The 27,261-nt window shown below is 34.1% G+C and overlaps 1 protein-coding gene across 2 annotated transcripts in view; it reads right to left on the reverse strand.

Moving 5' to 3' along the window:
• Window positions 1–4,028: 4,028 nt before the first annotated feature.
• LOC118183164 (uncharacterized) overlaps window positions 4,029–27,261 on the reverse strand; it is a 224,488-nt gene continuing 201,255 nt past the window's right edge. For both annotated transcript variants that reach the window (XM_035352605.2, XM_035352607.2), the window contains exon 4: window positions 4,029–13,135. In XM_035352605.2, coding sequence (XP_035208496.1) covers window positions 10,419–13,135 — 2,717 coding nt within the window. In that variant the 3' untranslated portion in view covers window positions 4,029–10,418. The remainder of the gene's footprint in view (window positions 13,136–27,261) is intronic.

Consider the following 27,261-nt stretch of genomic DNA (forward strand, 5'->3'; position numbering starts at 1 on the left):
AGGAGTGTTCTTAAGTACTTTATGTAATATGACAGATTTATGAGTTTGGCGATTTGGCGGGCGCCAACAGGTTAATATATTTTATACTAAAGAAAGGATTTCGCCAAAATTTAGGAACAGGGATGCAATTTAGGTAGAGAATCGCCAACACATTATTAAGCAATATTAATAGAATTTAATTCAATCAATTGATTTAAAAATATCATTACATATACATATATATATATATATATATATATATATATATTTGTAAATTAAGAAAAGATTTTGAAACATCAAATTGATAATTTAAATTACACACCTTAATTAATAAATTAACGTTTTATTTTCAAAGAGCTCCCTCAGTCCCATCCTGGCTGCTATCTACATGCATTATTGCGAATCAAAATTGTTTGATACTTTAAAATTCCCGGTATAGTTCCGCTACGTAGACGATACATTTACCCTCTTTGAAGGTGATAAAAATGATTTAAATAAAGTTCTTTCAAGAATGAATTCTATTGATCCTGCTATTCAGTTCACTTTTAAACTTGAGACTTGCAATTCTCTTCCGTTTCTCGACATTCTGGGAACACGTAACACATTCAGCTTCAGTACTACGCTTTACAGTAAACTTTCATCGATTTGCCTTCCACCACACTTTAAATCATGTCATCCGACTAAACAAAAGTTAGCTTCATTTTATTCCTATGTTTTCCGTGCTCTTCAAGCTTGCTCCTCCAAACTATCCCTTGATGAAGAACTAAATTATTTAAAAGCAATAGCTATTGACAGGGGCTTTTCACCCAACATTATTAACCAAGCAGTTAAAACATTCTCATCTCAACACACTGAAAGGCGCACTCTTGTTTTAGGAAATTATAAAAATTCTATTGTCATTCCCTTCTTTCCATCAATTAGCTATAACGTTGCACAATTTAACTTTCGGGTCGTTTATTCTCCCATCAATAAAATTCCGACTTCCATACTCAAGGACACCATTCCGGATATGAATTCCTGAGTTATTTACAGGATTCCTTGCCGGTGTGGTTTAATTTACATTGGCCAAACTAAGAGAGCCTTAAAATTTCGCGTCAAGGAACATGAGGCATATGTTAGGAAAAAGCAAACACAGAAGTCTTCTGTTGCCCAACATTGTTGGTCCGAAAATCACACTTTCAATTTTTCTGCTGTCAAAATTATTCGAAAAACATCTTCCATTGGAGCACTAGATTTTCTAGAGGCATTTCGAATTAAAAAAAATCTTTCTGTTCTAGTTAACGATCCTAATTCCAATCCATCTTTGCCTTCGGCCTTTAAAGAAATTATGTTTTAGTTCTGATTTCATCAACAGATAGCACCACTTGCTTATTTTCTGTCCAGGCGTTCTTATCTTATCTGATCATTATATCCTATCTCGTTCATTTGCGCTTCCGCAGCTGAGGATAGTGGTTCGGTAAAACCATCAAAACTAGTCCTATAAAAATTTGAAAATATAACGCTGATTTTTGTTGTTTGACTTCTGAATTAGTATTTCATTTACTTATTGAATCAACCAATTTTATGGAAGGAAACGTCTTACCCTAAAATATTATATTAGAAAAAGCGAACCGAAGAAAATGTGTGTGACGTGGACGTGTTCGACTGATCTTATAAGGTCAAAAGGAAAAATCTTTTTTCCTGTTGTCTGTCCTCATCGTGAAAGAGCCTCTAGCGTTTCCTATTAATGAATTGTTTTATAAATGTAATGATAAAGAATTGCTAAAAATTCAAATTAATAATATTGAGCTCATTTTATTTGCATATGTTCTAAAATCTAAATCCTTACAAAGCGACTGTAATTTATAAATTTTGATTAAAATATTAATTGATATAAACATTTTTAACTAAATCTTCGATGCATATAGTCTCATTCTAGTAAGAAAAGACTGAAATTTGGGAATAACACTTAACACGATTCCATTTCGCATTTTATGACCTTTAACATATTTTACGTCATACTCTTAATATATCAAGACCTCTTGCAATTATATACACTGCTGGCCACCATAAATGCAACACCCTGAAGGAAGCGTGCAAATAACATGAAATTTAAAACATGCATTAGCGGATGTGATATATGCAAATGATTAGAATTTCAGCGCAGACGCACAACACGCGCTCCTGTGGCTCCACTTCAAAGCGCTACTTAAGGCTTGGAGTTTTCGACGATTTCAAGTTCGGCAAGTATGTTTTTCTTGTGTTTTTTTTTTTTTTTTTTTTCAAAAAAGCGATCAATTATGCCTCGTACTAAACAGCGATCATCGTTTGATCAAGTATCCGAGTTCGATAGAGGAACTATAGTGGCCTACCGAGAGTGTGGATTATCTTTCAGGGAAATCAGTAGTCGTTTTGGACGAAACCAAACAACTGTATGTGACCGTTGGATGCACGAGGGTACGACGGACCGACGTGATCGATCACATCCACCTCAGTGCACCACTTCACGGGATGACAGGAACACTGTGCGCATGGCAGTGACGGATCGCTCAGTCACATCACGAACCGCAGCATAGCACATTCAGTCTGTAACGCATGATCCAGTGTCTGCCCGTACTATTTGACGCAGTTTACAGCAGAGAGAGTGGTCTGTCCGCAAGACGTCCATTACTTCGTCTACCCTTTACGCAGAACCACATACGTCTCCGCCGCCAATGGTGCGATGGTCGGATTCGAGTCTGGAGATACCGTGGAGAGAGGATGCTGAACAGCTGCGTTATGCTCCGCCACACTGGTACTGCTCCGAGTAAGAATTGTAAGAATTGGAGGCTCCTTTCAGCCCACCTGGACACGAGTGCCCCCATAGCTCAAAAGAAGGGGCCCCGTATCACCACAAACGAGGGCAAAAAAAAAAAAAAAATAACCCTGCTTGGGGCTCCTATAATTTAAGTTAAAATAACACGCTGAACACATATAAATTTAGAAGTTAAACAACAAATGTCAGTGTTATATTTGCAAATTTTCACAGATTTTGTTATAGCAAAAATGACCAATACATTTGACAAAATACAAAAAATACATGAATTTCATTGGGTTTTACTGTATTGAGTTTTGTATCATCTTTATTAGGAAATGTAACACGCCAACCACGTACAAGTCTATCAAATGCACAGGTGAGTAAGTTGCATGGTTTTGAATGTGCATCATCTAACCATGCTGCCGAACATACCCTTCTTCGATGACTCTGTCTGTTACTTCGAGGTAGCCTTGCACGATGAATACCATTCAGATAAAACAGACGTACACATCTGTTATCATATGGAATTGCTATGGCATGTTGATTTGAAACTGCTAACCTGTTGACGGGAGAACCTAATCTTATTGTAGTAAAATTAGGTGAACGCATATTCTGAAAGCATTTCTTTGAGGTGAACGCATAGTCATCTTAAACGGTGAATTCTTTGAGGTGAACGCATAGTCATCTTAAACGGTGAATTCTTTGAGATTGAACGCATGTTCTTTAAATCCCAAACTTTCACTATTCTACTATCATCACTTTCAGAAACAACCACTAGAAAATGTAGCTAAACTTACAGGCTCTGTTTGACCCTGGAACACACTAACAGAATGTATTGCGTCTCTGAAGTCTCATAAACGAAATGTTATGTCTATGGAAGATGTCTCTTCAAATCGTCGCGTAGGATGGGCACAGGTATTTGTAAGGAAATAAATGTGAAAATTTTCAAATAAGCGCCAATTTCTGTTGTTTGACTTCTAAATTAATATGTATTACGTTGTTTTACATCATCATAATTTCAGTTCTTTACCAAAAATATAGATTTTCTTTAATTGTAAATAATTATCTAATTTATATCTCTGTGACCATTTAATCACTATAAAAATGTTTGGAAATTCACGTGGAGTCAGTCATATTTAATAATGTCAGTGCTTGAGATTTTAAAAGATTTATGCCCTGCCAATATTTTTTAAACTAAATTGAAAATTCTTTTCTATTTATAATGAATTTCAGAAGAAATTAAGCTCTATTAGACATGTAATAAACAATTGAATTTTTAGATTTAGTGTCGAGGTACATTTTTATTTACATTTATAATAAATATATTTACACAAAATATTTTGTCAGCTTTATATATAAATTCACACGACTAAGCAATTCATAATATATTTTATCAAAAGGTAATAAAAAAACGTTTTTACATCATATATTTGTAGAGAAACAATGAAATAAAAATAAGAATTTCATAGAGTTATTCTTCAGTTTTATTTGGGATTTATATATCTTCTCATACTGAATATCTTTATTATGTTTTGTAGTTTTCTTGAAACATATTTGCATTTAAATAAAAGTTACGCTACACACACACACACACACACAAATACATATATATATATATATAAGACATAATAGCCAAAAAAGAAACACAATGAAATGAATTTCAAAATAGTAATTTAAATGGCACAATAAAGTTATGTATCACTATGTATCATTTTAGATTACATAGTGTTTCACTGCCTTTCAGAGCTACCGTTTCCTCTTACATTTATTTTATAGATATTGCTCTTATATTATGAAATATAAATGGAGAAAGATTCAAGAAAGTACGGTTTATTTGTCTTCTTGATATATGGCAGCAAACAACTGAAAAGAAATTTCTTCAAAAAATGTGTTGGAAATAAAAGCAGTCTTTGTAATTGATGAAAAAAATAAGGTTTTATGGAAGAATTATTTTATTTATGGTATACTGAAAAGATGTAATAATTTAGATCCGATGGTTTTTATGTGATTTTAAATTGTATATTCATTATTTTTTAATTTGCGTGCTACTCTCAGGTAAATTTTCTTGGATAAATCGTGTATAATACGATAGTATATCTACATTACTTTAATAATACTTAAAACGTTTTATGCATTTGTTTCAACGTTAAGTGAAGGCAGTTCTACTTAATTTGGTTCAACAAAATGATTTTAGACATTACCATGGTCTTAGAGAATTCGGAAGAAAATATACTATCAGTTTTGAATTTTGACTGGCTGAATGGTCTTTGACTTCTTACACTGTGTTCAAAAATTCTGAATTAGCAATGTGTAATATATGATACGCGAAGGAAATTCAAAATTAGCAGTATGTAATATGATATGATACGTGAGGGAATTCTGAACTAGCAATATGATATAATACGTGTAAGAATTTTATCAGAATGATACCGAGTGCACTTGCCTGCGAATTTCATGCATTGGGCCAAAATTAAATCAATTCAATCTCATCTTGCTTGCATATACATGCGCCGTGGAAACAAAATAGTGTTTTTAGCCCAAAGGGGCGGTTACCCCAGACCTTTTTCTATTTTTTTTGCCATCGACGGAACAGCTGGCCCACTGGGTTAGGTGCTTTTCAGCCTGTTGGATTCCGTCGATGGAAAAAATAAATATATGAATAAATATAAATGAGCTTAGTTCTGTGTCCTCCGGGGATTGGCCACGAAACGAGAAACATTGAAATAAGGGCCAGAGCATGGAAAGAAGATGCATGGTGAGGACTGCTGTAACTAAGCGAAACACTTTTCGCTATTATGGTACATGTTAGGCATACAGTTATATTAAGGATGTGCTATAATAATCAGGTACAGATGTAAAGATGTACATTACAAATTGTGGAATACATTAACGGCTATTAGTCTCCAAAAGACATTTTGCGTCGAATCACTATAAACGGAAGTATCACTTTTTAGATTGCTACCACCAAATATTATCGCCCTCTATTATATTTAAAGAAATCAAATAATAAAGAATATGAATGAATGTATGTATATTTCTCGCACTATGAATATACAACGATATCTAAAGCCATCAAATTTTGACTAACGTAGTCCTCCACCAGAATATTGGCACCTAAAGACTCGAATTTTGAGTTTGTTTTATTAATCTATTTAATATTTTTAAAGTTTACCGAATTTTTGAATAAGAAAGTCAAGGATTTCAAATCGAGCAGTGGCAAAACGCTGCACGGAATAAAATATTTTTATCACCAGCACGTGAGACTGTCTATCCGAAATTGGAAAGCTAGGCAGTTTTTAAATATGTTTAGCCCAAAGGGAGATTTGTCCAAGTGCTCTCGAAATGTGTATGTATGTTTAAATGAAAAGAACGCCCCTTTGGGCGTAATTTAAAATCTGAATGCTTCCGAATATTTAGACCTAAGGAGAGTTATTTTTATATTTATTGATTTATTAGTCCAAAGAAGCATTAGTTCAGAAGGGCTGTTTGTCTCGAAACGGAATTTTGAGTTAAGTCACTGTAAAAAGCTGAATCACTTTTCAAATTGTTGCCACAAAATATTATTGCCCTGCATTATTTTAAAAGGAATTAAATAAAGGAGATTGTGCATGAATGTATGTATGTTTCTAGCATTGTGGAACAAAAGGTACGTAGAGCCATCAAATTTTGAATAAGTTATCCTCCACCCAAACATGTCACCTAGAAGTCCGAATTTTGAATGACGAATTTGTTCTATTATCTATTTCACATTTAAAAACTTTAACGAATTTTTGGTTAACGGACTCAACGATTTCAAAGAAAGTAATGGCCACACTCTACGGAAAAAAGCATTTTTATCTCCAGCGTACGAGTCTATCTGAAATTCTAAAGATATGCAGTATTGAAATATTTCGTGATATTGCTGTTGAATTGAATTTTATGTGGTTTAACTGCAAAGACCATGATATTTAATAAATAAAGGCAACACACGAAACGTTAAAAAACTCCCCTTTAAGTGTAATGTAAAATCTGAAAGCTTTTAGATTTTTTTCTGTTCATTTTATTTCCATTTGAGATTTGAATAAATTAAATGCCATTTGAGATAAAAGATATTATTATATGCATTTTGTGTTAAGTGATTTTGCCAGGCTGTCAGTTAATGTAAGTTCTGTGAATAAAAACTAGTTTTCTACCGGATTAGAAGTGTTAGACACGTTTCCGATTAATGATGAGCTTATAAGTACTTAAGCAAGCTATAATTTAAGAATCAGCTGTAATATAAACTTTTAATATGCTTCCGTTGCATTTTTGGCCCCATGTTTGAATATAGTTGTTTACTATCAAAGTTAAAAGTAAAAAAAAAAAAAAAAAAAAAGAAGATAAAAGGAAGGAATGATTACTGAGGTGGTGCAAAAATTAAGGAACGAATTGTTTGCCCTTTCTGAAGTCTTTTCGCGTATTTTCATCATTTCAGAATATTAGAAAATGATGCTTTTCTGTGAAATACGGATAAACGTTGTTAACATGATTTCAATAAGAGAGGTAATAAGTCAACGTACGTGAGTGAAAACACATTTCTTGCAATGAATACCTGATTGATTATTCTCTTTAATGGGGAAATGATTTCATTCATCTAGCGGGTAACATTAGTGAAGAAATCATCTCAAATGTAATATAAGATAAATTTAATGAAATTGTTAATTGGAGATTGAGGAATTTGCATAAAAAAAGTTGATCTTTTACTTTATAAAAACAACATACATGTGGAAACATACTAAACTCCGAATAAGAACATAACCGCTTAAAAGTTAGTCACATAGAGGATGCTAAGAACATTATATTCATCGCTGATCCGAATACGATAATCTTTTACTTCATAACTGCACTGAATAATTACAAACAATAGTGAACTACTATAATAGGACAAAAACTATCGCGATGTGTCATAAGATAAGGCGATTTAGCGCATCGTACCGTTGGGTTCGATTTCCGGAGAAGACTTGAATGCTTGTAAATGTTTAGAGTCCGTTCGGCATGGGGCACTCTAAATATGCGGCGAGCCGAACGTCCTCTCGAGAGGTTGTGGTGGAATCCTTATGCCCTCGCATCCGTCCATTGATGGGTAACCAGACCTTGTTGCATCACAAAAACTAGTTCTGTGGTTTTGGCATAAATTTCGAAGTATTCAATCTTATCCCGACTTGGTATAAAGTTCGACCAATCAGAGCGAACGCGCTAAACCTATTGAGTGGGAAAGCTGTAGACACATCCACGTATGCTTAAATGTAGCTTCTCTAATTGGGTGTCTCGCAGGTATGAACGGAACTCCCGCATTTTATGCCTTATAACTGTGCTTCTATGACTTTTATACCATCATCTGAATGGAGCCTATAAGAACACGGGTTGTTTTCGAAGACGATTACAGTAGCTTACAGATGTAGTTCGCTTTCATTTGTTCAATTAATGCGTAAACATATTTTCTACTTTACTAAATTATATAATATGGTATCTTTATGTTTGCTTATTTCGCTTTTAAATAGTTAATAAGTATTCCATGTAAGTAGTATTATAAATGCTGAAATTGTAAAAGATTTCAAATTATTCTTTTTTTGTGTTACTACGAATATCAGTTTGCATACATTATTTAGCCAATTTAAACTACTTTTTTATAGCTAATAAGGAAATTATTTAATATAATAATGTGTTTACTCCCAGTAAAATAAATAGAGACAATAATTTTCATTCTCAAACTTTAAAAAATTGCAAAAACTGTTAAGGAAGGAGAGAAGTTTTATATTTGAGTATGAAAAAACAATGTAAATTAAATTTTTTACATGAAAGATAATAAAACAAATTTTCAACAAAAAACAATTTTTTTTTTAAATTTTTATTATTAGAATTCATTTTAGACTAGTTCTTTCTTGCAAATGGTATTGTTTAAAAACGTTAAATTGGAAGGAAATATTTTAACTGAGTAGTAAATTATAACATTTAGAGCTGCATTACATTTCAGAAATCATAGTAGAAGCCAAGGACATTATTGAATGTAGGATGTTTCTTTCGTTTTTACACCCAAGAAATTGTTTATTAAATTTCGCACATGTATATAGGACTGCATATCTTTGAGAAACATGTGACTACTAGAGGAGATACTGCAAATGGTTATCGAGCATATCTGATTGACACACTTTATGGGAATCTAGCTTTACATCACGCAGTATAGACACATGCAATATGGGAGATTGGTCAGGGAGCAGACTTTCTTCTGATGGCATGGAGATTTTCCTCCTATCCTATTGCCTTACGTTCTTTTGAAGCAGATTTCTTTTGCATGTATTTTATAGCTCCGTGAATTTTCTTGTATCTGTTCCCGAAAGAACCTATGAAATATATATATACTCCAGTGACAAAAGCATCGTTTAAGCAAAAGAATTTCCATATCGTTTTCAATGATTAATTAAAAAAATATGTGTAAGCAAGCATTCTAAAATCACATCTCAGTTCTCAGTCATGTAATTGAATTTCCTCACTTTATGTTTAATCTTTCTTGGCGATCTATTAAGGACACATCTTAATTATTGCGCTTGAAGATTAAATTTCATCAAGGTACGTATATTATACAGATTTGCAAAATTATTGCCATCATCTGAGCACAAGAAAAGAACCTAGTTTGTAAAACGAATAAATTTTAAAATCATTATCTTTAACAGATGTCGATACGTTGCCTAAAATCATACTTAAATTTCTTAGCTTTGTAAGTTTATTTTCTTATTCAACGCTTCATTTATTCTGTGTTTTCTTGTTTGATTTATTTAAACCAACGAAGTCTAAAGCTTCATTGGTTTTCATAATGAAATGTTTTGGTGCCGACCATATAATTGGCAATTAACTTATATATGGTAATTAAAATTTACAATTAATAAGAAAATTACAAAATTTGTATAATAGATGAAAATTTTAAAAACAAGTCCATCCGGGACTTTTGATTTGTTCTTCTTTATGAATGATGTATTTCATTTATGTTTTAGTTGTTCTTGTTAATAAAACCGTGAAGCCCCAGACATTTTTGTATAACAAAAAAATACCCTTCTACATTAGGTATATGAAACTAATAAAATAAAAAGTACTCGTAAATTTTGCAATATGTTTGTTCACTGATTACTTTGAAAGTTTTCTGTTCAGTGTACCTATAGATTATTGTGAAAAATTCGTTAGATTAGCTAATGGGTTTTCTTGTTCTCAGATAAAGTTGTGAAATTATTAAAAATATTACAAAATAATATACATGTATATTTATATAACATTTAAATGTGCTATATATAAGTACTCAGCCGACCAGCGGTACATCAAATACATATTTACATCCAATATTGCTTTCTTGGACATAGTTACATACAAAAGGTTAAATATTTTACCGACCCGCGGTTATCATTACGATTATCAATGTACAAAGTGCATTTTGAAGTGAGAGTATATTATAATTATTATCATGAGAATGTCACAGGGTGATAAAAATATAACTGCCATAGTTTGAAAATATCATTACATGGTAACTACTAAAGTAACTTCATAAAGCTTTAAGACAATTTTCTCTTAAGTTCCTTTCTTGATCTAACAAAAAATCATTCAGCAGATTAATAGTTTTTACTGTTCATGCTTCTGAACGGTTATGTGATCAAGATACCTAGTTCGATATAGTCCTGTTAACTGCAGAACAAGCCACATTTTCTTCGAAATCACAAATGCCAGATTCGGGATTGAAAAGTAAACCTTGCTTGCAGTAGTGAGAGAACTTTTTGCCTCTAACACACCTATAGAAGACATGGCAATGACGAGTGTAATCTGGATAAAATCCGTCAGGTTTGTCGGTACAAACGAAATAGAAGCGTCCGGGTATTCCATGAACATGTCTCAATGATGGCCCTTTATCAGCATTTTCATCATATGAACCATATTTTGTAGAATTATATTCCTCCGGGTATTCGCACTGATAAGGTGTTTCAGACTCGCAAATCGATGTAACTGAACTAAATATCTTCCCTTTAGGACAAATAAATCTGTACGGTAAGTTGTTTATGCATCCAATGTAACTCTTGCACCCACTGCCATAATCGGGCATAAAATAATTTACTTTTCCATCGCAATCAAATGTAGTCTCAAGCACAGGCTCAGGCCTTACACAAACAACATTTTCTGGTAAGTCACAGTTTTTAGTTTCCGGATTAAAAAGCAGAACGCTTGGACAGCTGTATGTTTTTCGTATTGCTCTGAAACAAATATGAAATTTTTTGCATCCACTTTCATAATCTGGAAAAAATCCCGTATCTCCTTTCCTGCAAGCTGCATCAAAATCTCGACTCTGCATTCTTACTTGGTGCAGTTTTACAGAGCGGTCGTCCACAGATGTGAAAGCCTGGTCTGGTGCTTCATCATAGGATATCGTAGTTGAAATGACGGCTTTAGAACTGTGATGCTTTGAAGAATACGGCCGTTTATTTGTAGATTCATTATGGATTGTATTTGGAACTCTTGAATTATGTATTATATCTTGATTATCTGTAGATTTTGGAACTTCTTCTAAATAGGGATTTTCGTAATCATTCCATCTATGTTTGAAATCAGATGGTTTAGTTACCTGCTGATTTCTTACTGGAACGTAGCTGTAAGTTTCAGTGTAAAGTTCTTCAGGCCTGTAGACATGATATGTGTCATCGTGCTGTCTAAATTGCTTTTTCTGCGGTGAAGCGGTCGAAATGTGTCCAGATGGCATGCAATGCACGGCATCTTCTCGGTCGCATATCATTTTCATGGAATTAAATTTCTGTCTTTCTGGACAATAAACCGGAATTGCGTTTCCATTTTCACACACAAAATATCGTCTGCAGTCAGCAGTGAAATCAGCATACATACCATCATCAAGATGTTCGCAGCTGAAAACTACATTGATGGTCTCCAAACGCTTGGAACGAAATTTTTCACACATGTTACCATCATGAGCTGAAATACATTGTTGTTCTTCAGCATCAAATGTAAAATTAGACGGACAATAAAAAGATGTGCTTTTTTCATCAACGCAAAAATGAAATTTGCGGCAAGATAAAGCATCAGGATAAATTCCATTTGACACTGAAATGCAATTATAGTCAGAATCTTTCACTTCTGAAACACGAACAGCTGGAGAACGAAACATTCTTCGTTGAACAGTGTAATTTGTGTTGCATATATCAGCGCTTTCAATACATTTACTGTAACCTATATGATACTGCATTCCTGGAGGACATATGTTGGTAAATCCTACGCCATTTCTGCATTCATGCCACTCAGAACAGTTAGAACCTATGTATATTCCGTCATCCCCTGGAAGACATTGAAATGTTGCAACGGCAAATGGAGTCTTGCACTTATTTTTATTACTTTGGCAAGAATTACTTTCTGGATCAAACCACAGGCCTTCTGAACATTCATAGTATTTTGTTTGACCGTAAGCGCAAATTGCATATCTCCGGCAATCGCTGGAAAATTCAGGAAATATTCCCAGACGGTTGTCGCAGTTATATGAATCAAATAATCTGGGTGGTGATGCCACAGAAGAATGATCACGGCATAAAACGTAACTAGAGGGAAGACATCTTCCTGTGGCCACATCGTACAATTCTGTACCTGGACAATAAGATATTGATACTCTCTTTTGATTTAAGCAAATGTAGTAAGCTGAACAACCAGTGTCATAATTGGGATAAATCCCATCTGGCATTCCATCACAGTCTGTATCTACTATAGAAGAACACACGACTAAAGAAGATGGCTGGCAGTTGCCATTACTTGGATTGAGAAGTTTACCCTGAGGACAAGATCCTTGATGTGTCAGCAATCCGTCTAAGCATAAGAAAAAATCTCTGCACCCAGAATTATAATCCGGATGAATTCCATTTGCCTTTCCCGTACATTTACTTATATTTGGTTTAGGACAATAAGCGTCAGGTTCACAGGTAAGCGTTTTAGAATCAAATAATGTATTCGCAGGGCAGTTAAATGTTTTCAAACCTCCATTCATGCACAAACCAAAAACTTTACAGTCAGCTGCAAAATCAGGATAATATCCATCGGGTATACCAGAACACTGAGCAGATTCAGAGCCGTGGCATCTGGTAACAGAGCTTTTCGAACATCTGTGGTGTCTTGCATTGTATATAGTACCCTCTGGGCACATAAATTCTGAAATATTTCCAGAGCGGCATTCGAAATAGCGTTTGCAATAGCTAGTTGAATCAACATAAATTCCGTCTTCCTTATCTTTGCATGATAAAACGTCACAAGATAGACTGTTTGACGAGCGACAAGATTTGGTTCTCCAGTCAAATGTAGATGCAGCTGGACATTTAAAAGTTGTTTTCACTCCTCCTGAAAAATAAAAATGGAATGTAAGTTATTTTTAAATATATAAATTTCACATTAAAACTTAAATTTGAAATTTTGATTTACTGAATATTACTCTCAACATAAATTCATTTAATATGTGCTAGTGTCTAAACAGATAAAATAATACCTTTATTTTCAAGAATATTAAAATAATGCTATCCTTAGTTTATGAAAGATTTACGGCTCTTTAAACAGTGTAATAAAAGGGGACTACAAATGATTAAAGCACTTCACTTTCAAAAGAATATAAGAAAATAAACTCATAATAAATTTTATAAAACTGCATGCAAAATGTTTATAATTTTTACCTTTAAATAAGGGGTTCGGAAAAGAGAGCTTTCATTTCTTTCAGTATTGATACAAAACATATATTCCCATCTGAATATTTCTCATAATAATATGGAGAATTTGATATCAGCTTCAGCATTATGACTACGGAAGTTCTGTAAGCGTAAAAGCTATCTTTTGATATATTCCCATTATAGCTAAAACCTTATAGTATAATAAAGCGTTCCAAATAATTAAATCCTTTAGTAAATATGCGCAATTTTCCACCTAAATTTACGATAAAATAATAGCAAAGCAATGTTTTCGAGTTTTGTATGGTTCGTTTTCAGCAGTTCACCATAAATAAAAAAATCGATAGTCTGCATGTTAAATTTATAGGGAACTTATTCATACACTACACTATTAGATCTAATATTGAAAACTTAGTTAAAACTGTTTCAATTGTTAAAGTGAAATCATGAGCAGATTGCACTTTCTTTCTAACTTAGTCACTTAATCACTTTGATAGCACTTTCTTTACTTATACAGTAATTCCTTGCAGAACGTGATTTTGCGTATACGCATTACCTTAATTGTCTCCATTTAATTTGCTCAACGCGAGAATTTCAATTATACACGCTACACCACAGAGCAGCGGACGCATTGCGATGGTCCTCTTTAATGACTAGTTTGAAAATTTATTCATTAAAGTAGTCAAACATTACTTAAAGCACATACTCAAGGAATGGAGATGAAACTCTCAAAACATTGCATCCAAATGCACAAGTTTTATTCCTTCTACCGAACACCAACTCCTTGATCCAATTAATGGATCAGGGAATCATAAAATCATTCAAAGCCTATCATATCGGGTATGCTTACATCTCTGCAAATAAAGCATTAGACAAAGGAAAGCGAGTCACACTAATGGGATTTCGGAAGCAATTCAGCGTTAAGACTTGAGAGAGAAGACGTAAATTCTTCAAAAATGAATACCCGCTGACATCAGCTCTGGCCAGATATTATCAATAATTTGAAGGATTTCTATCGATTGAAATTGAAACCAAGGAAATTGCCCAAATTGGGAAAGCAATAGGTGGCGAAGGATTTTCAGATATAGGAGGAGAAATCAAAGAATTACTTCAGAATGACGACTGTCAAATGGGAGATGAAACATTAGTTAATCGTATTGTAGAGCTATTAGGGATTTTTATACTGGAGACGTGAAAATGTGCAGTGCCACCGCTGGGACTCGAACCCTGGACTTCTCGAATATGCTTCAAGTGTGCTTCAGCTTGCAGAATGCTGGCAGAAAAGAGGAAGAAGATGCCTTATATACTTCCCTTTTTAAAGGGCTACTCTGAAAAGGGGACCCAACTGCCAAAACTTGGTATTGATGAATTATCGTCCACCACTATTTAGTTCGGGCACTACTAAAGTCATTAGGATGTTTTTATCCTGGCGGCAAGAAAAATGTGCAGTGCCCTCGCTGGAGCTAGAATCCTGGACCTACCCGAGCGTAGAGTATGCATCTAATAACACCACCAAGGAGGCATGCTGAAAGGAGGGAAAAATACCTTACAGTATCAAACTATTAAACTCTGAAATCAGTGAACTATGAATCAGTAAATAATTCAGTGAATCCGTGAATTATGAAGTGTGACTAATCAGTGAACACCATCAAACTATGAAATCAGTGATCGTGAAGAATGTAAAGAACCTTTTTAACGTACATGATGTTAAACGAATATTTAAAAAAGGCAGAGAAACTGTCTGATTTTGCAATGAAGATCAACCCAAATGAAGAAAGAAGAGAAGAATGTAAGGTATTGAAAAACTTTGCACTCTTTACCTCGAAATATATAATTAGTTTATTAGACATTGTCCCGAGAAAAATTCACCAGTTATTTCAAAAAATAATTGTATCATGTACTTACTTATTAAGTAGTAATAGAAATCTTATCAATTATCAAGTGTTTAATTTTTTCTTTAAATTACAATAATACTCGTATTTATGTTTATATAAATTATGCAAACTTTTTTAATCTTCCCTATGCCTAAAACACTATTTCCATCGAAAATTAACTTTGCAGCACGCGCAAGACATTAAAGAAGTTGTTGGAGCTCTAAACTGTAATATCAAGATTTCAGATTTTGATATTACTTTATTTTACCCAACGTTACCAAAGTCTAGTGCTAGCCAGACGGTATAGTGGTTAGGGGAGACTTATGTGGTACCGGAGATGCTGGATTGGAAACCCGGAGAAGGCATGGATATTTTTAATTGTACAGAAATTTTCCGGCGTATAGGCGCCCTTTAAATGCATTGCGAACTAAAAGTTTTTTCGATAGGTTGATGGGTAGAGTAAGAGAGGTGGAACACACTCGGACCTGCTCCCCAGAGTGCTCTCCATGGAAACTGCTGCGGAATTGCTCTAAGTAGTACTGCCACCTGTGTGGTGCTCAAGGCCCAACGACAGGCGGAATCTTGCTCTCTTTGCCACGATGAATTTCGTGGGCTTGTTCTGATGTTACTGTCAGACAGGTGAGATAAGTCACAACCACCAAGGTATAGGAACAGTGAATAGCAAGAAAATAATGGCTTGAGCGAAAAGCAACTGACTGAAAAATTAGTAATTAAGCATAATTTTCGAATTTGTTTAAGCCAAAACTTCAATTTAGCTAAACTGGTTAAAAGTATCACGCGAAATGTTTTCATCGGTATCCATAATCTGAAAATTTTCGATCGTAAAACAATATACTACTATTTCTACAAGCATTGCTTATATATATATGTGTTTCAATTAAATTCTACGTTTTTACTTGTCTAATGCAGCCCAGACGGTACAGTTGTTAGGGAGCCTACTGCGGTACCGAAGGGCCCGAGTCTGAATCCTGGAGAAGGCATGAATGTTTGTAAATGTATAGTGTCTTTGCGGCATGGGGGCACGCTAAATATATGGCTAGCCGAAAGTTCTTTCGTGTGGATTGGTGGTAGGACCCGCCTCGGACTGCTCTTCCTCAAAACTAGAGTGGAAATAGAAGTGCCACCTCCTTGAGGCTCTGGCAACCATTATTCCATAAAATTCATGGACAAGACAACAGCGACAACAATGGCCTAATAAAGTCTGAGATGTAAAATTATTTGCCTTTAAGAATCAAACAAAAATAATACAGTATACAATTGAAATCTAAAAAAAATTAGCAAAAATAATTATTATTGTTAACGACTTCAACAAAAATATTTGCAGAACTATTAAAAATATAAACCATAGAACAGTTTATTTATTACTTATTCTGAAGTTTTGAATTGTGATTAAAACACGTTTTTTATATTTTAAACATCGCATTTCAGAAAGAGAATACAACCCCGGCAGTTCGAAACACTCATTTCTCCGTCTATTACGACTTCATGAGCAGCACAAGGGATTAACTGTAGGGCTGAAAGTCTTTAAGGATATCTTAGTCTCTAAAGCTACTTTTAGCAGCTGTAACTGCAGAAGTCGAAATAGCAATCTCATTTAAAATCCAAATGAGATTCTTTTCTCAAAATCTCGCATCCGAAGAGCTTAAGGTGGAAGAAAAATCAATGAAAGAGACAGACCCAGAGTTAAGTCGGTCGTTTGAAAACTGAATAAACCTTAGAATCAAATGAATGATTCTTTGCGTCTTGATCTAAAGCTCCCTTGGGTTCCTTTTTGGAGGAAGGTTCTCAGATGGGGGACGCTATTTCAGAACATATGATTCTGACTCTGATGGATAAGCACCGGGGCTCTTCAACCACCAAATCGTTTGGGTGCGTTACTCAATGATTGTGGACCCAAGAGAAAGTTTCCACAATGGCGCAATTTATAATAAACGCAAAATAGAAAATAAGCTTCTTCAGATCCTTTGAACTAAAAAGGCAAAGGAGAAGGAACCATCAAGGTTGTAGAATAATAAGACATTAAATAACTTTCATATTGTATGTATGAATTTTATTAAAATTAAGTAAAATTACTTAAGTAGCCTATTACTCTAGAAACTGTGGCATTTCAAAATGCACTATTTTTGTAAAATTAGAAAAAAGAATTCTGAAATGGTTCTACTCTGAAAGGATTATAAAAATTCAGTAAGAAATGTTTAAAATAAAATTCATAAATTCGCGCCAATTCAGCGTAAATGAAAGTGCGATATTTGGAAAAAAAATAGAGATACATGCTGCCCCCGAATTCTAGAACATAATTATAACTGCCGCCGCCTAGACGGTATAGTGGTTAGGAGAGCCTCCTGCTGTACCGAAGAGCCTGAGTCGAATCCCGGAGAAGGCAGGGGTGCGTGTAAATGTATAGTGTCTATGCGGCATGATAGGACACTCTAAATATATGGCGAGCTTAAAGTCCTCTCGTGTGGTTTGGTAGTATGGGAGAGGAGTAGAAGATCCTCGGACCACGCCACGGGATGCTCTCCCTAAAAACTGGGGAGGGAAGTAGAAGTCCAACCTACTTCAGGCTCTGGCAACCATTCTTCTGTGAAATACTTGGACAAGACAACAACATTGTAACTGCCGGAATATAATTCATACTGTTAAAAATTATAGTTTAGCACCGTTACTGGTGGCTGAGTACTGAACACTACAAAGTCAATCCAAGCTTTTTCTAGACGTCAGCGCAAATTGGCGATTTGGGCTTTCCGTGAATAACATAAAAGTTTTTTAAGTTCCCTTTAGAGATTTCTCTATTAAAATGTTTTTAATACAGATTATCCTCTCGTAATTTGCAATAATTAGTAATAATCAAAATTTCCTGGCTACAAAGTCAACGGATGAGCACTTTTAAAACTCAAATTGTTGTTCAAAAATCATCTGAATAAATTTCATGAAATTTACATTTGTTTAATTTATAACAAAACTGCTTCTATATTTCATCAAATTAAAATCTTTCTTGGGAATTTAGTCTTCTGTAGATATATGAATTATTACTATCCCAGAACGGTAATGTTTAATGAAATGACTTAGCTCTTTTAGTTGAGGTACACCAACTACCGGGCGGGCGGTAAAATAATTGTACACTGGCAGTTCCGACTTGGGCTCGATTCCAAGCGAACGGGCTAGCTGCATGGATATTTTCGGAGTTTCCCTATGTGTAACGAATACACGAGCCATTTTTCCTTAGAAAGTCCTCCACGAAGGCATCTATTCCCTTATGCAGATTTGCCCAGCTTTCTTTGCCATAATCAACGTAACCAAACCATGCCTTCCATTTTAAGACTTGTATCTTGGTTAACGTTTAGATTTATTTTATGCCTTAGCACTGATTAAATTGTTTTAGACCTTTTTATTTCTTCTGTCTTCCGTTTCCTAAAGAAAGCTTAATGATGCTAATGACTGTAAAACATAAGGTTTGGTTGGTTTATTGAGATTACGGAAAAGTACACTAGGGCTATCTGCCTAAGGGAAGGGATGCCTTCGTGGAGGACTTTCTAACGAAAACTGGCTCGTATACACGTTACACATGGGGAAAACCGCGAAAACGCTCATGCAGCCAGCCCATTCGCAGGATTCGATCCTCGAACCGAACTACCAGTGTTCAGCGACTTTACCGCTCGTCTGCTGGTGGGCGTAAAACATAAGGAATTAAAAATATTACCAGCGTTGTTCAAAGATGATTACGATTAGCGGTACTATTAACTTATGCACTTGAAATTCTTGATTCAGACACCGTTCTGCTTTTACAGAGGCTGTTCACACATTATTAGACGATATATATTGTATTCACAAAACTAAATTACATAAAATTCTTGTGTTTTAAATGTTCTATTTGACATCCCTTATTCTGAACTATCTTCCGACACTGCAATTTCCAGAATAATAATGCCTTTTGAAGTGGCAGAAGAGGTATTCTATCCCATTCCTCCCGAACAGCTTTCCAGAGTCCTGTTAGGGTTTTGGAACAACGTTTGCATAATGCAGTTTTTAAAAGTCCGAAAGCACAAAAATCCATAGGTGACACATCGGGAGATTTAGCAAGCATATCAGTGAAGGGATATTGTTAGATTTAGTAGGGATATCAGTTTGTTTCAGTTTGCCAAATGATACCAGTTTTTTGTTCCATTTCGTTTAGGAAATTTACAGTGTATTTTGATGTGTGACTGCTAGCTTTGTCCTGATAGAGTCTCACAGATTGATGGCACTGTGGGTAAAGCGATGGTCTTTCATTCAGAAACGTTGGCGATAAAATATGTTTCTGATAGTATTTGGAGTTAATCTTGACATTTTTTTGCACTCTCTTTATTTTTAACTTGCCATTATAAGAAAAATCAGCAACAATCATGAATCCCTTAGAAAACCTTTCTTTCGATACTTTGAACCATGTACTTAATTTTTTTTCTCCCTTTTTATGATAATAAATGGCTCTTTTTTTTTTTTTTTTTTTTTTTTTTTTGTTTTGTTTTTTTGTTAGAATCATTTAAATACACCCGTGCTTCATCTATTGTGACAATTGTTTTCCATTTTTCTTTGGATAAGTGTTTCTCATATAGAATTCCGCAGCGTGTTCAGCGTTGAGCGATATGCTTTGGAAGAAGACGATACACATTGCGTTTTTTCGCTTTCTTAAGATTTAAATCAACGCTTATCATTTTGTTTACAGTGAAAATCGAGCATTTTAATGATTTTGCAACTGATATAATTTTTATGATTATTTTAATGATTATTTTATTTTAATGATTTTGACTAGGGGGATTTTCTTTTAACATTAAACAACGTACCTTTGCAATAGTCGAAGATGTCTGTTTTTTCCTTGGATACTTGTTTGGAATTTTTGTCCCACTTGAGGCTCCAATTTGACATTTGTTTCCTTTCTTGTTGATGATATTACCTATCGACGCTTTAGATATCACAAAACCATGACTCTCACATCGTTTTTGGATAACGAAAGTATGCACATTTCTCTTCGAAAAGAGAGTAAATGTAGCCGCCTTCGAACCACTGCTTTGTTAAATTCGCCATTTTGAATAAAAACAAACTTTCAAGCCACAGACGATAATTTTGATTTTTGAAAACATAGTACAATTGCAATTACTTCTTTTGCAGCAAACGATTTTTTATTACCGCTTACCCAAATCGTCTAAAAATGTGCGAACAGCCTCTGTACTGAACTATGTATTTCCGCTACTGAACTCTACGATTTGGGACCACAGATGAGATAACTGAATGTACTTGATTATGAAAATAGATTTAATTTAAGAAAAAAAAGCTCCTAAAAATATTTAATCCTCTGAAAGAATTAGAAGGTCGTTGTACTTTAAATAAATAACCATTGAGATGCAACTGTGTTCAGGACAGAGATGTAATTATGACTATCTCGCCTTGTGTGAAAAAAAATAACTAGACGTTTGTTTAATACTACTTTTCTGTGTTATTTTTAGTTAAGTAGTTACTAACAAAACTCCGCTGTATTGACTTAACAAAAGAGAATCTGAGGAATAGGAATAGAGTTGTTTTTATTCTTGTTTCTGTAATCTTTCTACAGTTTTGTTTGCTGATTTATTGCTGACCTGTGCACATTGAACTAATAGGTAAAAATGTATTTCTTTCCCTTCAAAAAAATAAATATTAATGTGTATTGCAGGCCAAACATCATTAAGGAAAGAGAATGTAAATTTAAATTCTCTTGCAGTAAAAATCCTGTACCGTTCAGCTGGCTGTAGATCAAATCAAATTTTATTCCTAGAGAAATTATTTGCTAATAAGAGACCAGTATTATCTGACACGAGGTCAGTTTCTGAAACTTAAAGCGATAAAAACGAAAAACAATCTATCTATCTATATCTATATCTATATATAAAGATATAAATAAAAACAGATGCAGAGCACAAACTTTGTTCTTTTTTTTCTCCTTTTGCTAAAGTAATCGAAAAAAGTTCTTAAAATGTTGAAGAAGTTTCTTTGAAACTTTTCACATTCATCAAAATCTGTCGTCTTCAGTTAAAGATCAAAACCGTACTGTTCACTAACTGTCTGATCTTTTCAATCAGTTAGTTCGTACGGCAGGCGAAAATTTAATTCATAAAACATGACAATTTTTGTATTTTGTTAGATTTACATATCTTATAAGTACTGAAGATGTAAATGTTTTACGTAACGGTGCAGGTTAACAAAATCATGTCCCTCTTCAGCATTTCTTCCACACTCAGCTTCGCGCAAATTGCTTGTTTCACTTTTACTAGAGTTTCGATACAAATTCAAAACTTATAAATGCATAAGCAACATGAACATTGATAAACAGCCACGTAGCAGAACGAACTGGTCTCGTCTGTCGAAATAGTACCCAAATAAGCAAAATTTTTTTATCGTCGGAAAGAAATGCAATCAGAACAGTCTCTGTAACCTACTTGAACAATAATGGCAATTCCTCCTTCTCATTCCTTTTATGAAGCACATTTTTATAAAAGATGGGGGCACATATATGTCCATATGGTATATATAATAAATATGCATGTTCACTTTCGAATCATTCTCTAAATATATGGTTGAAAAGGCTTCTTCAAAACATCTGCATCTGTTTGACCTTTTCTCTGAGCTAAGATCGAAGTTGGCACCGAATTCTGGTAATTTGTATTCCCCGACTATTCGAGTTACTTTTTTTAATCTTACATTAAATTTTAACGTTAATTTCTTAACATTTTCGTTAGAAACTCTTAACAAGCGTTGATAAAAAAATTAAAACATAGTTTTAACTTTTTATTTCTTGAGGAAAGTTTGATTTATGTTGTTTTACTTTTACAAAAAACCTACAAATTGTTTTAAGTCACTTGGATGCTATTTGGAGAAAAATTCATGATAGGAATTTGTCTTTTTGGAAGACTAGAAAACTCTTTGGGTAATTAGACAGTGTATCGTCGATAGATAGCCTGTCAAGTGACCGTTAACAAAAGAAATTTTCCCGAAGTTTATACAGTTTCTTCATTGTACTATTTTATTAACTTCCAAATATTCAGTGTGTACCCCCCACAGCAAAACAATAAACGATCGAGACCCCAACGGCAAATTGTTGTCGGCTAAATGTCGCCCAAACCATACGGCAACAAGGACTCTAGTACCATGCGCGGAGAAATTGCTCTGAAAATTATAAGAATCTTGAGTTTTGTCAAATTTATCAATGCTACGTATCTTAGCGTTATGTTGAAAGCATTAGTTCTATAAACTGCATTGAGATTATGTTGGAGTTCGAATTCTAGCGAGGGCAATGCGGATTTTTTCAGTTTCTTGGCTTCGAAAAAAATTCTAAATGACTCTACAGAAGTCATCTGATTTAAAACGTGGTGGTCGGAAGATAAAAAGTCACAACCAGGATTTGGCGACTGAATCACCTCATTCCCAGTCGCCCTATACAAGGGGAAGTATATAAGGTATTTTCCCCCTCCTTTACGCATACCTTTGTGGTGTAACTGGAAAACATGTTCGGCGCAAAAATGGGACGACCGGAGTTTGAATCCCGGCGATGCCTTCGAAAATTTCGTCAGTTTCCTGACTTCAAAAAAATTTTTAACGTCTGAAATTCTAATAAATAACGTTAAAGTGATGCCTGAACTAAAAAAGCTCTTGGACGATAATTCGTCACCACTAATATTTGGCTCTTGGGTCCCCTCATCCCCAGTCGTCCAACGGGAGAATATAAAGTATTTTTTCCCTCCTTTCCGCATTAGTCATGATGTAACTGGAAGCACGCTCGACGCGTATTCGGAGGGCTTGGAGTTCGAATTTCGGTGAGGGCACTGCGGATTTCTTCAGTTTCTTTTCGAATAAAAACCTAATGTCTCTACAGATTATATAGTATTTATGGAAAGCTTCTTTCGTTAAACGTCATCTAAAGAGGAGCACAGAGCAGAACTATATAAATCAGCATTCCCTCTCGCCCAGAACATTTCAAATTCATTACATGAATTTTTGGGTAAATCTCATCCATGTACAACACATTATTAATTTTTTATGAATATTTAAGATGACTAGTGATTTTAGCGTATCGGGAATATTAACACATTTTTCTGTCAGCGAAATTAATACAAACAGCTATTGCATGCGAATATTTTCCACCATTAAATATTTTCCATTGCGAATATTTCCAAGACGATTTTCCAAGTAGTCATTTTCCGGGTTTGGTTTGATTTAGTTTCTTTGATTATGAGAAAACACTCGAGGGCTATCTGCCGAAGTAAAGAGATGCCTTCATTGAAGCTGACTCATATCCAGGCTACGCATAGGGAAAAACCCGAAGATTCCTATGAAGCCAGCGCGTGTGGCGGGACTCGAATAAAGATTTAGCGTTTTTATATGTTCAGGTTTCAGCTCAGTGCAATTTTTCGGAAAAAATGATAAGAGTAAAATACCATTCAGCATTTCGCTTATGCACTGATTTTATAAAAAAGTGTCTTCAACCATGAAAGGCCATGCATATTTGTAATAGATTTGCTGATGGTTTTGTTATCGAAGAGAACTAAGAAAAAATATGATCCGAATTTAGAAGGCAAGAATGATATTGCAGTTCAAGCTCTTCATGTTGGATATGCACCAATAAAATTCCAACATCAATATTGCATTAATTCAAAACAAAAAAGCACACGTGGGTTATCTGCCTTACGGGAAGGGGGCTATATTTCATGAAGAAGCTATATGTGGAAGAAAATACGAAAACTCACGTCGTTGAGATCGAACCTGAGTCAGATTGTCAGATGTCCGAACTACTGGTGGTCACCGATACTAATATAAGCAGAGAGAAGATTTATATATATTGCAGCCTGGCGTATGAACTCGAAATTGCATTCCTACAAATCTCCAACACCACTCATGATTGAAATTCGGGTGGTTCATCAAAGAGACAATTGCCACTCATATGACCTTTCTGCAAGCCATCAGTCGTGCTCGCTTTCTTCCCAATAAGGTAAGGTAAAAATACACTGCGGGTACATTATTTCTATTCCATATAGTCTCTCTCTGTGTATGTATATGTATATATGCAACATGTTTGCTTTACATTGTGTAAGGTTTTATGCTTTAATTGATATGATTATGGAGGTATATTTTTGGAGGTTCGGAAAGACGCAAAATGATCCCTGAAATAAATTATTCGTGATTTCTTTCTTCACTTTAAGTCATTTGTGCTTCTAAAATACTATTGTATTTTGCGAGATGGAGGAAGCCGATAATGTACTTAATATTTTTTTTTCAAAGAAATGATTTTTAAAAGTAATAAATTTAGCGACTGAGATGTCAAAAATACATTTGAATACAAAACTGCACATTGTGAACTGATTTTTTAGTTTTCAGAACATAGCATACAAAATGAGGCAACATAATTCTTGAACATAAGAAAATGCGTTCCAATACATAAATGCATTGTAAATAAAATTATTTCAAATGCAATATATTGGTTTGCCAATTATATTTTGTTCATTTTTGTAGCACAAGAACTAAATTAAAGCATGAAAAAAATCATTCTAAGAAATCATTTTGACCTATAAATTTTTGCCTTAACTGTTGGAAAGACAGTTTTTGAATTAAAATCCTGAATTTTAAAAGCGGCAAAGAAAGGAAAATGCTCAGATTCTCATCACGTGAGAAAAACCAACAAACTAACAAAGCCACTTTATGGCTAGAAAGGTATTTTACATCCTGTGCTGTCTTCATAAAGCGGGTTTCGTATGTCTCACTTTCTATGCCTCTGCTGGGAAAGGAAAAAAGTACTGCCTTTTCTTTTCATCAAGCACTTAGTTCCATGAGTGACGTTTTATGTGAGAGGATGAATTTTTAAACATTTGATGGAATACAAAACAAACCTTGAGTTCCATGTCATTGGTGTAATAATGGTACATGTCATAGAAGCGCTCATTTTCTGCGTTATTCTCTCTAGCCGATACATTTTACATTAAGAGCACTGAAATTCATTGCAGAATGACTTATATAACTGCAAGATTATAGAACATTTGAGATTCGTTTGTTAAGGTCACATCTGATCACAGATGTATGCCTTACATAGATCTTTTTTGTCGTTGTTATAGAATTCTACGTAAAGCTAGAAGACTAGTACCTAAAAAAAGAGATGCCTTCCTGGAAGACTTTCTGACGGAAACTGGCTCACATTCACGTTAAAAATGCGAAAAAGTACGAAAACCAAACACACAAATAGCCCGTTCGCTTAAGTTTAACGCAAACCAAGTCAAACTACCAGTATTCAGCGATAATAACTAATCGGCCACTGTTAGACTCGAAATTTATGCCTCAGCTTTTCTCTTTGCAAATATTGACTGATCCTTGTATAACCTTACAATTCTTGCTGTTAAAGTTAGGAGTATTAACTTCGGGTCTTAAGTTTTGTGTTAAATTCAAGCTGAAGGAACAAAAGTAATTGTTTAGGTATCCAAGTTAAAAATAATTCTGAACTTACTAGAGATTTATACGTTACCAATTAGTAAATAAATATTTTAAGTGTATGAAAGGAGTGTATAAATAAACAACATTTAAAATTAATAATACAAAAAATATTTAAAAAGTCTGAAATCCTTCAGATTTTATATTACGCCCAAAGCGCCGTTTTTTTCATTTACACATACATACATGTTTTGACAATATTTGGGCAAACGCCCCTTTGGGATAGAATATTTAAAAATAGCTGACCTTGAGAATTTCGGACAAAACAGCCTCGCGCACTGGAGATAAAAATGTTTTATCACTTACATTGTTACCACTGTTCGCTTTGAAATCGTTGAGTTTTTTTAAATTAAACATTCGTTAAAGTTTTACAAAATCCGAAACTGGTAATAAAAAAAATTCGAAATTCAGGCTTCCAGGTGTCCATATTCAGGTGGAGGAGTACGTTATTCAGAATTTAATGGCCGGTAACGTTGTAGTTTTCACAGTGCGAGAAACATGCACACATTCATGCAGTTCTTTATTATTTAACTTCCTTAGCTATAATATATGGCCATAATATTTGGTGGCAACAATTTTAAAAGTGATTCAAATCTTTAAGCGATTCGACGCAAATTGCCGTTTTGAAAGTAATAGTCCATATGGGCTTTAGCGTGCTTTTGGGCTAAAATTGGTTTACAAAAACATAAACATTCATGATTTGCTACTGGTCGAACGAAACATACATTAAATAAACATACATTAAATTATAAATTTAAAAAAAAATATCTAATAATTGTGTGCAATACATTTCATTTTAAAATTAAAGAACTGATTTTGTTTGACTACTTTATACATATTTTTGAAGTTTAAATATTTCTGTCTATCAATGGTTCTGTACCATAATTAATTTAACTCTTTCAATCTGAAATTTGAGTTCCCCAAATATGATTGGCTATTTGTAGCAGACCATCAATCAAGTGACTAAGTAAATCTTAATTTAAATTACGCTATATTGCGTTTTCATGTACGCACTGATCTGCCAAATATTAACAATTTGTACTTCTTATTTCTTTTGGAATAACTTTCACAATATCCAAAACGAAACTGTTCTATGCTCTTTGGCTGTCACATTGGATTATATGGAACAGATCTATTTGTTCTCTTCTAAATGTCCAGAAATAGCTTTATTATAAACATTATTGATAAATGATAAAATCATAAAAAAGCATTATAAAACAGGTCATTTATAAACTTCTCTGAAGATGACATAGAATAAAAAGAATCTTCCAAATATTATTTTTCCGTAGAGATATAATACTTTAGGAAAATAATCTTTGAGCTTCCAAAAGATGATCTTACAAAAGTTCCATTATTTTTTGCTAATGTTTTATCTATCCCAAATCAATTCATTTAAGTAATTTCATAATTCTATGTGTTCTTTCTTCTCGCAACA

This window comes from Stegodyphus dumicola, chromosome 3 (assembly GCF_044657685.1).
Source record: "Stegodyphus dumicola isolate Sdum_Otavi_A_Nest chromosome 3, ASM4465768v1".
NCBI classification, from domain to species: domain Eukaryota; kingdom Metazoa; phylum Arthropoda; class Arachnida; order Araneae; family Eresidae; genus Stegodyphus; species Stegodyphus dumicola.